The following is a 12,540-nucleotide window of genomic DNA, read 5'->3' on the forward strand; positions in this document are numbered from 1 at the left end:
ACACATATAGTACTTAACCTTGTAATGATCCTGTTGTTGATGGTCCGTACATGATGATTTAGTACGGGGCATCACATACTGCATGCTACTGATTACTTTTACTGCTATGTGATATTACTGCATGCTATTGCTTATCGTAACCGGAAGATTTCGACTATGAAATATTAATTATTATTTTATAATAATAATTACTTGGGTTTATGGATGCTTAATTATGCGTAGTAATTTAATTATGCTTATTAGTTAGTCTTGTTGGACTTTCTACCTTGTTGGACTTAAGCCCACCCTACTCTAGCTAGTAGCCCATTTATTTAGCCCACTAATTAATTACTAGTGACCCAATAATAAGTAAGACAAATTCCCATTTATTAGAGGGAACATGCTAGCATTTATGTCAAGTATTATCCTTAATGTTACATGGGATCCAAACATAAGCACCAACTTTAGACAACCATTAACCAAAAAGCAACTTTTTGTCCCCCCCTGTCCCCCCTCAAATTTTTGGCCACCACCACCATCCCCTCCCTCATTTCACTATAAATACTAGCCTTATGCATCTCATTTTACACTTGCTCTCATTTGTATTTCACACACACTTATTCTCCTATCTTCTCTCTAGTCTTTCTCACTCTAAAACTTGTAAGTTTTTTATCTTTTTCTTCTTCTTTTCTTTTCATTTTCGAATTCATCATCATCATAAAGGGTCTAGCTTTTTAGCTTTGATCTTGATTACATCTTGTAGATTCAAACTTAGATTTGAATCCTTCAAGAACATGGAAGATTCAAGCTTTCTAGCTTTGAATCTTCACCCACTTTGTAGATCTATATCTTTTAACTTTAAATCTTGTTATTTTGTTATAAAGATTCAAACTTGTATTTGTAATCTTCATGTAACTTAAAGATCCAAGCTTTATGCTTCAAGATCTTCAAGAACAATCAAGATGCAAGCTTTCTAGCTTGGATCTTCATATCTTTTGTTGGAACTAAGTTTTCTAACTTATGATCTCATTATTTTGTTATAAAGATCAAAACTTGTGTTTATGGTCTTCATATAACTTAAAGATCTAAGCTTTATGCATCAAGATCTCCAAGAACACTAAAGGTTCAAGCTTTCTAGCTTTGTGACCTTAAAACTTGTGTGAAAGGGAACCAAGCTCTCTAGCTTAGGGTTCCATCACCTCATTGAACTTGGATTATGTTCATACTTGTTTGATTGATGTAAAGTTTGTAGCTTTAGTTGTAAATGTAACTTGTAATTGTGTTAAGACTAAGGATATGATGTAACCTTGGTTCATCATCCATCTAAGACTCTTAAATGAGTTGTGTTCTTAATTGGTCTTAACATATTGTGTTTTGATGGTAGAATCTTAGTCAAGGTGATGCTAACCCATCAACGAGTTGTACACTTGAAGCTACAAGCATCAAGGATGAGAACCGTGATGAGCATCAAGTACTAAGAACCCCACCGGAGCACCTTACCTACTATTTTTCGTATCTGATCAGACCACCTGGGTTACTGGAAAGTAGATTTTCAGTTAGTTCAGTTCGAGTAGATGATTTTCCGTTTAGGCCTCGTCTTAATCCGAGTTACGGTTTAGGATTTACGGTCCTCCGAAAGTCACTACGCCGTTGTAACATTGTGCTGAAATTTCTGACCTACTCACACTTAAACCGTCCCCACGGTCAAACGAAGACGAGTTAGGTTCTAAAAATTGGTCAGCGGTTAGGGGACTCATATACGGAGCCATAGCCACTGACTACGCATCTTTTCTATTTACGTAGAGGTCGTAGCAGCTGACCGAAGTCAGCCTATTGTTTCGATCTCTATTCTTGTCAAACTTACTTAGCTTTTATGAATGATGAACGATGATGATGATGACACTTAAACTTATTTTATGCACTAATAGAACATATAAAGACAACCTACTGACCTAGTAACCTTTGATTTAGGTTGACGACCTTTCGGACCGACTTACTACTTGCACACTTTCATTACCGACTTTACCGCTTTTATCACTGTGAGTTATAGCATCCCTTTTTACTTATACTATTTTTGGGACTGAGAATACATGCGCTTTTTATGTTTTACTTACTTGACACGAGTACTTAAACTTTACATATGTGTGGGTTATACAACGGCATAAAGATTCCCCTTAGCACGGTAACGTTTAACTATTGGTTTTTGAACAGGTAGACGCGAATATTAGATATGGATCCATAGGGTTTGACATCCCCACTCGGGCTAGTCGCGCTAGCATTTAACGGGTGTTTAATACTTCGAGGACATACGCACTCGCCAAGTGTACATTTAGGGGGTGATATTTATATTTACGTTAAGTCTAGTTACCATGTGCCCACGGTTATACATATGCTTTTCATACTGTTTTGAAACATTGAAATCTCGTGGTCAATCTTATATTACTATTACAACTTAAACTATAGCTCACCAACATTATTGTTGACGTTTTTAAGCATGTTTTCTCATGTGCTTAGAGGTTTGTTGCTTCCGCTGTTAGACTTGCTGTCATGCTGTTTAGACTTGCTGTTAAGGACCCGCTGTGTTAGATAACCGCTGCATAACTTAGAGATGTCTCAATCATGAAACTTTTATTATGCATTCGCAACTTATGTTATTTGAATAATGGCTTTGTAATGACCTCTGTGTCACGTTATCTTTTGTAAACACTATGTTTTTATGAATGCAAACTGGTTTTCAACCAACATGTAGTACTTGACCGTGTAAAGATCCTGTTGTTGACGAATCGTATACGATGGTTTTGTACGGGGCGTCACAACCTGAGGGGGACTAAACCACCCGTTACGATCATCTCCCATTTCGACTATGCCGATGCAGCGATAATAACCCCGCCCCCATCGCTGCCCGGGAGGAAACCTTGAAACCGATCCAAGGGCACGTCCAAGTAAAACCCCCTCCCCTTTACCCCCCAAACGATATGAGAAATGTGCCATGGGTAGATACTTCATGGCAGGGATGAAATTGTGTTTTTAATATGTAGCTAACGGGGGTCGAACTCCTGACCTCCCTTAAAGGAGGCAAGCCACCAACCGCTGGACCACATCACAACTTCGCCTTCACATATTAGATAATAACTTTGAAATTCGGCGAAAGTGAAGAGGTTGAAATCGACGTGGCAGATTCACTAACGAGCCACTAAATTTGTTTTATTTGCTATAAGTTATTGCTTGTAGTTGGTTGTTATAGTAACTTCAAGGCCTGTCCAGTTGCTCTTGTTTTGTACTGGTCCATTCATTTTATTCTTTAATAAAATGTACCGGAGTAACCCTTTATAAAAAAAGCAAAAAAAAAAACTTTAAAATTCATTATGATCACCGTAAACGTTTGCAGTCATTAAATCATTCGAAGATCGACTTATAGACATAAAAAATTATGATGCCCTTTTAATATTTGATGTCCTGAACTCTCACCCATAATTATCATACGTAGTATTAACTATCAGACAAAAATGATGAATAGTACTAGGGGTATTTTCGTCATTTCACTTTTTTTTCCTCACTAACTTCCACTTTTTCAAAAAACCCCCTACACTTTGTTCAAACATTAAAACAAGCCCCCAAACAGGGGAGTAAAGTTCCAAATCAACATTTTCATAAAAAATCTTATATAAACTCTACCCAAATATTCAACAGGTCATATCTTCTCGCTCGCAACGAGTTAAATTTTTCCGGCATCATCGTTAAACTCGAAATAATTTTACGAACACAACATCACTAACTATACGCAAAACGGATTCTTTTAAAAAAAACGCTAAATATTTGGGGTACTTTTCATACACGTTGATTTTGCGTTAAATTTTTAAAAGTCGACAATTCCATAGCGAAACGCGGAGATGCACACATATTGTTAATTTAAAATAACATTTAAATCTTTAACGGGTTATACCTTTTAGTTCGACTCGAGTTGCGCTTCAACGACATCATCGTTAGCCACGAAATAATTTTACAAAATAAACGCAATAAGATACATTGAATACCGAACCCCCGGCGCGAAGCGAGCGTTCGAAAACTAGTTTATTACCAAAAACGATATATAATACATAGTAAAATTAAAATATCATAGTTTAACCCATGCACTTTACTTAACTCACTTACTTGACCGTTATGTTATGAATTATTTATATTATCATTTTTCTTTATTATGTAGTATCAGTCTTATTCATTTTAATTTCTGTAGACAAATATACAATCTATCATACAGAATATGTAAAGTATAAACGACACACTTACACACTCTGTACAATCCGACGCTAGCGTTAATCTTTGCGATTTCGCAAAGCTGCTTGGATTCAATGTAGGACAGGAGTGATAAATTTCGTGTCCATGTGTTCGTGTATCATTGTTGATCAATGAAGATTCTTTCAGTCAATATTCGAGGCTTCAACAAGGATGGTAAGAAGGGGTGGTTTAAGCATCTAATTAATGAATCTAATCCTATTGTGGCAGCGGTACAAGAAACCAAACGGAAGAAATTTAGTGATCAATGGATTGAGTATGCGTGGGGATCTCAAAACGTTAAGTATGCATTCAAAGAAAGTTGTGGGAGGTCAGGGGGTTTATTAATTCTTTGGGACCCTAATATCTTTCAGGTGGATAGTGTAGTAGAAGGTGAGTTTTTTATTGCCATCAAAGGAAAGCTTTCAAATTACGACTCAGAAATTGTTATCGTGAACGTCTACGGGCCACATAGTGATGTAAAGAAAAAGAGATTTTGGAATAGTTTGAGCGAATTGATGTCCTACGACAACGCAGCATGGGTTCTATGTGGGGATTTTAACTATTTAAGGCATGCTTACGAAAGGGAGAACACCAACTTCATTGCGAGAAGGGCGTCTTGGTTTAATGAATTTATTAATGATAATGGGCTAATTGAAATTCCTTTCTCGGGTCGGAAATTCACACGGATCAGTGACGATGGGCTACAATTAAGCAAACTGGATCGTTTTCTTGTTTGGACTAAAGTCAGCCCTACGAGATATAAAAGGACTCGCTCCATAATCTCAACTTGAAAAAATCTCCTATTCTAGCTTTATCTAAAATTCATTTAAAATTAGATTGATGTATCATCAACTAATGAATTCATCACAATTTGACAATATGTTAGCACTTATGATAGATATTAGTATTAGTATGTTAACCACTTAATGTTAATCGGTTTCTCAATCATTATTGATTAGCGAGTATAAAAGTGTGATTAAGCAAATTTGACCTTTGTTGGTTATCCCATTTTTTTGTTTTCATTCATAATTTTCCACTTAGTGTTTAACCAGTTTTTTAGTCTTATTATGATCATTTAAAACTTGACTAAAATGTGGTAGTCTAAGTCATTCATGTTATTTCTCGTGATTAAAAGTTATAGCGTCACATCCATCTGAAAACCTAATTTTTTAAGTTGACTTATAAACAATGAACCGACATTTTATTTGCTTAACACAATGACTTAAATAGAAGCTTCTATAGCTTAGTTTGCCACAAATGTTAAAATTTAGGTTTTCATATTTTTTACTGTAGTATGGACGTGTGGTTATCTCATATGGAAAAACCGAAACCATAAGATCTTCAAAAACAAGTGTTGGACCACTCCGACGGCATTAAATGATATCCAAGTTTTAAGCTTCGAGTAGATCGCGAAGAGATGTAAAGCAAGGACTATCGATTGACATACTTGACTCCATAATCCGCATGTTTTACTTTCTTAATCATGTATTTTGGTGACCATTTGCAAGTTGCTAGCTTGGCATCCTACAAGTGGTTATGTGTGTAAATAGGGCTTCTGTATGTTTCATTGCGTGATCTGCTATATGCAGTCTATATGTATATGTATTCATGTACTGTGAGTTTCTTACTATAATATAAGTTTTGCTGCCTTTCAAATTTTTTTTTACTGTAGTAAATACATGTTGGTTATACTTATACTATTGCTTGAACTTAACAGAATATCAAGCCAAAGAAGAATTTCAAATCATAGAGCTAAATAATGACATTTAATGTTGACAATAATTGGCCCATTCTACAAGTAAATTCTTGACATAATGGTTCACATGTATCGTTTTGGTTGAAAATCAAAACCCTAGACATCTACTAGTCTACTACATTGTTATACGCATTATACATGATACATTAATAACCATAGGATTAAAAAATTACCGACATATTGTTAGTTCAAAAGTTGTTATTCATAAATAATCATTAAAAAGCAAATTAACACATATATATTTCTTATACAGTCTATGTGATTTGTTCAAATTTTGCAATATAGTCATTAAACTTTTTTTTTTTACATCTGTAGTTTTCGTGGTTTATAATTTTTATGTGGTTAGTCCCAACGTCTAAAAATCATTAAGCCCCCTCACATGCCTGACACATTAAGATTTTTTTGTCTTCTTACTTTTACCATTTTTGCTTTTCATGTCCACCTATACTATTCATCACCTTCATTTTATCTCCAAAATCATAAACCTTAATCATATATAAATCAAAATCCAATCCAATATCTCTAACAAATCAAAACTCCCTCTCTTAAAACCCCAACATAACTTTCATTATCATAAAATGATTTCTAAAAAAACCCTTTAAAAATCTGGTACCCTTACACAACTTTCATAATAAAAATACATTCTAAAAACTCTTTACAAAATTAGTTTGTGAGTTAAATATATTTGGGTTTCATCATCATCGTTACCATCATCTAGTTCACGAACTCATCACATGGCTTCATCCTCGTTACCCTAAAAAGCGATTCCATCATCTGGTTCACGAGTTCATCATCTAGTTTCATCACCATTACTCCCTACTAATTAGCTTAATTAGGAAATGATCATATATACTAAAATTATGACCACAAAATCAATTAAAATCGTGACTCATTGAGTACTTAAATGTGGTACGAATTAACAAGTATATCACCCTATGGTTGAAAGATATATAACAAATAACTAAATTATATATATTATCTTAATAAAATAAAAATTTCACATCTCACTCAATCTTTATTTCCATCGTTCAATTTCATCTACTAAAATTATAATCATATATAATATATTATAATTTATAATAATTATAATTTGTATAAAATAAATTAGCTAGATTTTTATTATTATTTATTTTTTTTTAGATTTAATCATCTTACATATGTTATATGTTGGTGGTTCACTTGGATTTGAATTTTTTGTTTATTGTTGAATAATAAAATTTGTCAATACCACGAGCTTTTAAACTAAAAAGAATTTTTAAAATATGTTAACACCATGCCTTCTTAAATAATTTTTTATACTTTTTTCACTTTTTTAAAATCGCTATTTACATAATAATATGAACCGCAAATTACATCTTTTATATTGTTTTTTACACACCCGTGCAACAGTTCAAAAACCTAATATATGTGTGTGTGTGTGTGTATATATATATATATATATATATATATATATATATATATATTATATTATATACACACACACATATATATACTAGGGATGGCAAAATGATCCGTACCCGATGGAGAAACCCGAAACCCGTTATAGTTGGGCCGGGTATGACCCGAGTCCGTCGGGTCATGGGTCAGGTATGGGGATGGTTACAAAAAAATTTCCAGGTTCGGGTATGGTTTTGGATACAAACCCGTTTACCCGACCCGTATACCCGACCCGCATACCCGTATACCCGGCACGAAGCATTTTAATAAAATTTTTTATGTAAAATATTAGTATTAATATTATATTGTTAATGTATGAAAGATTTCTCTTATTTTTTTTATTTTTTTTTGAAAACGAGTATAGTTTTATTCAATATAATCATATACAACAAGTTTTCGAGATGTGATATTTTATATACTTTGTATATTTGAATATTTTAGAAACTTTTCAATCAACTTTTAGTATGTGATATTTTATAATACTTTAAACATGAAGTAGTTAAAGTTATTTTTCGATATTTTGATTTGGTAACTTATTGAAAAATAGATACAAAATGACTAATCGGGTATACCCGTTTACTCCCGGGAAAACCGAGACTCGATAGTATGTAAGTAAATGTAGACCCGACGGGTTTGGGGCGGGGTTTTTTATTCGGGTTCGGGTCCGGGATTAACTAAACCCGACCCGATGTCATCCTTAATACACACACACACACACACACACACATATATATATATATATATATGTATGTATTGAAGGTATTTAGAAGGAACTAAGGGTGGAAGAGAACCTATAAAACTCACAAATTGTGTTCAATTTGTACACAGATTGAGCTCAATCTGCACACAAATATTCCAGAGAACTTAGTGTATATGTTTACGGATTCAGAGTTCCCACATGTAGAGCCCCGTCCTAATCCATCTGGACGAATACATTACATTTGGTTACATCGCGAGGTACTTGACCTCTATATGATACATTTTACAAACATTGCATTTGTTTTTAAAAGACAAACTTTCATTATAATGAAAGTTGACGGCATGCATACCATTTCATAATACATCCAACTATAATTGACTTAATAATAATCTTGATGAACTCGACGACTCGAATGCAACGTCTTTTGAAATATGTCATGAATGACTCCAAGTAATATCTCTAATATGAGCAAATGCACAGCGGAAGATTTCTTTAATACCTGAGAATAAACATGCTTTTAAGTGTCAACCAAAAAGGTTGGTGAGTTCATTAGTTTATCATAAATAATCATTTCATAATTTTAATAGACCACAAGATTTCGTATTTTCAATTCTCATAAACATACGTCCCATGCATAGAGACAAAAATCATTCATATGGATTGAACACCTGGTAATCGACTTTCACAAGATGCATATAGAATATCCCCATCATTTCGGGACTCCCTTCGGACATGATAAATTTCGAAGTACTAAAACATCCGGTACTTTGGATGGGGCTTGTTGGGCCTGATAGATCTATCTTTAGGATTCGCGTCAATTAGGGTGTCTGTTCCCTAATTCTTAGATTACCAGACTAAAAAGGGGCATATTCGATTTCGATCATTCAACCATATAATGTAGTTTCAATTACTTGTGTCTATTTCGTAAAACAGTTATAAAAGCAGCGCATGTATTCTCAGTCCCAAAAATATATATTGCAAAAGCATTTAAAAAGGGAGTAATGAAACTCACTCTACAATATTTTGTAGTAAAAATATTCATACGACGATATTGAACAATGCAGGGTTGGCCTTGGATTCACGAACCTATATCATTTATATATATATTAACACATATAATTGTAATCGAACGAATTTATATATTATTAGTGATTTAGAGTTATTTTAAATCATGTGTTTCATTAATAACTTAATTAATTAGATTTACTTTATTTATCTTAAATAAATAATTACCATTTAATATAAAAATATTACTATGATTGTATTAAATATAATTTTATATAATTAATAGTTATATGATAAAAAAGTTGTTTCATTTTATAATAATAATAATAATAATAATAATAATAATAATAATAATAATAATAATAATAATAATAATAATTTTGATAAAAATGATAATTTTTCTAATACTGATATTAATGATAGAAATGATAACAATAATAAAAATGATAATTGTAATATAAAAATAATATTAATAGTTGTATTAATACTAATAACTATAATAACTATATTAATAATAATTTTATTAATAATGATAATAATAATGATATTAATATTGATAAAACCTATTTTAATAATGATACTACTATTAATGTTCTTAATGATAATACTAATACTAATGTTAATAATAATAATAAAAATCTTAAAATCATGTTATTACTAATAATAATAATAATAATAACTATAATAATAATAATAATAATACTTAAATGATAATACTAGTAATACTAATAATGAAATTATTATTAATTATACTAATAATCATGTTACTAATTTTAGTGATACTAATTATTAATTTACTAACAACAACAATTAATAATAATAATAATAATAACAACAATAATAAGTAAATAAATAAATAACTACCTCAAGGAAGTAGCCCTCACGAAAAAAATGCCCAAGTCCGGGTTTGAACCCGCGACATCCTGCTAACCCAATAACATCCTTAACATCATCGAATCATCTCGATCATACATTACCATCATCGATTATTATCATTATTTTACGTATCCATTTGTCATCATAATATCTTAATCACCGAAACCCTACTCCTTAACATTATTTGTATGTCATCATATTATCACGATCATATTTTCTAATCCCGATAATCATTGCATATCATGTATTATTATTATTATAATTTTTCATATCATGTTTATCATTATTAATTTCAACATCATCATCTTAATCGTAAACTATCATCATCATCATGCGACCATCACCAATTCATCTCGATTATCATCTTTTTTTTATCATACGATCATCATCATTTACATTCATCTATCATCTTATTATTATTATAACTATTGAAGTCCATTAAAAAAACCCAAGAATTAAATAGTCCATTTATATTTAAAAAGAGCCCAACAACATTTAGAATCTCAAGTGGCCCATGTATCAATTGATCAACCCAATTGGGTTATGGTACGTGGATTTGAAAGCAACCGTAGGTTTGTGTCGTGTATAGCCTAAAACAGCCCGATGGTATAAAGTAGGGTTTAGTTTGGTTTTGCTTCGAACAGGAAGGGAACAATCAGGTTCATCATCCTCAATCTTCCATTGTCATCTTCATCATCATAACACCCGTCATCATTATCCTCCCTCACATCATCTTTATTTGTTTTAACATAAATGGTTATCATCAAACCTTCATCACCGTGAACCTCATTCATCATCATTCTTTTCGCTGTTGTATCAGGAAGTGGAAATAGAAAAATAGCGAGCAGCAATAGTAATGGTTTAATGATTTAAGAATATGATCGTGGGTTTAACAGAAACAAGTTGCAACACATAGCAGTATTCGATAAAAAATAAAAGGGTTTAATTATTTTACTTGGCTCCACTTTTTGGGTATTTCCTTTTTGACTAGCATGACAACAAAGTAAAACAAAAGAGAGAAGACACTAGTGGTAGTTTGATTGCTTCTCCCACTATCGAAAAGGTGGACAATTGGTTATTATTACTTAGTAAATGTCGGCAAAAGAAGGAGAATCACTCAAGCCAATATTCTAATTCATAGTGGCGTTTAGGTGAGGTTTATAATAGTTTGAAATAGAAAGCAAATGGAAAAATAGAAACAGCGATTTTTGGTGGAAAGTTGGTGGTTGTGGTTGGACTGTAAAGAGAAGACGAAAGTAGAAGAATTCGTACGTAATTTATTGATATAGAATAAGACTGAATATTGGTGATTGTATGATGAGTTTGGATTTGTTCTCGGTTAGAAAACATAAACAAAAACGGCTGTTGTTATAAACATTATGGTTCGAGTTTGGTGGTTTAAGTGGTGTAGTGGAACAAGAAAAAGAAGAAGATACATAGTGATCAATACATGGTGGGTTTCGTTAGTTGCAGGTTCGTTGAAGGTGGTGTTTGGAGTGTTGATGATCACGAAGAAGAAACAATATAGTGTCGAGCCAAAAGCAGGTTGCAGTGATGGAATTTCTTCGAACAAACTATTTACGAGGGCTCGAGGGTCTTTCAGCTATAAGAGTGAGGTATAGCAGCAGGGTTATATCACGAAAAGAAGGAAAAGGAATGCAGAACAATACAAGTTTACATAAGAGAGAGTGAGAAGAGAGAGAGGTGAAGTGAATAGTATAGGTTCAATTGTGGTTATTTATACTATGGGAGCCTGCTGTAGTAGCAGTAAATCGAGCCACAAGGTTATGGGTTGATCAAGCATATATATTAACAGGTTTTCGAATAGTTCAATCAAAACATAAAAGAGATTACCTGTTATGTTGATCGAGTATAATAGTAGGGAAACAAGTGGTTATTAGTTTGAGGATGGTGGTGTGGTGATCCTAATGAAAGTGAAAGGTGGTAATTGAAATGGGTGTAAGAGAAAGAATCAGAAGTAAGTTGCTTTATAATCTCATCCTGACACAGAAAAAGACTTTCCAGCATATCATCTTGATGGTCGACAGAAAATCACGGAAAAGAAAATAATTAAAGTAATATCCGATATTGATGTCTAACAAACTTAAAGAGTGATAATAGGAAGTGGGGTTTTGGTTATGTTCGATGTTTTAACGGATGTATGTGGACATATATGTATATAGGATATATATATAAATATCTAGTAAACATATTAGACAATGAAAGGTGATGATTTTACAAGTGAGAAGAAAAGAATCAATTTAGTACACACTTGCACATAGATACTGCTAACTAAGAACGTCCTGATTGACGGAACTATGATTTGATAATTATGGTGTAATGGATAAAGAAAGGACACTTTAATTATTTTAAGTCACCATTGGCCTGTTGGGCATGTGACATTTTGTTGGATATTTTTTATTTACCAATTTCACTGAATTGAGTAGTAATAATATTACGGAGTCCTGATGAATTAATAATTAATGGTTAGAAAGTCCTGATGAATGGTGAT

At 32.6% G+C, this 12,540-nt stretch overlaps 1 protein-coding gene across 1 annotated transcript; it reads left to right on the forward strand.

Moving 5' to 3' along the window:
- The first annotated feature begins 4,385 nt into the window (after window positions 1-4,385).
- On the forward strand, window positions 4,386-5,045 carry LOC139859393 (uncharacterized). The gene has a single exon (XM_071848183.1). It carries the CDS (start codon window positions 4,386-4,388, stop codon window positions 5,043-5,045), a length of 660 nt encoding a protein of 219 aa, XP_071704284.1.
- Window positions 5,046-12,540: the final 7,495 nt, after the last annotated feature.

The sequence above is a fragment of the Rutidosis leptorrhynchoides genome, chromosome 7 (genome assembly GCF_046630445.1).
Source record: "Rutidosis leptorrhynchoides isolate AG116_Rl617_1_P2 chromosome 7, CSIRO_AGI_Rlap_v1, whole genome shotgun sequence".
Taxonomy (NCBI): domain Eukaryota; kingdom Viridiplantae; phylum Streptophyta; class Magnoliopsida; order Asterales; family Asteraceae; genus Rutidosis; species Rutidosis leptorrhynchoides.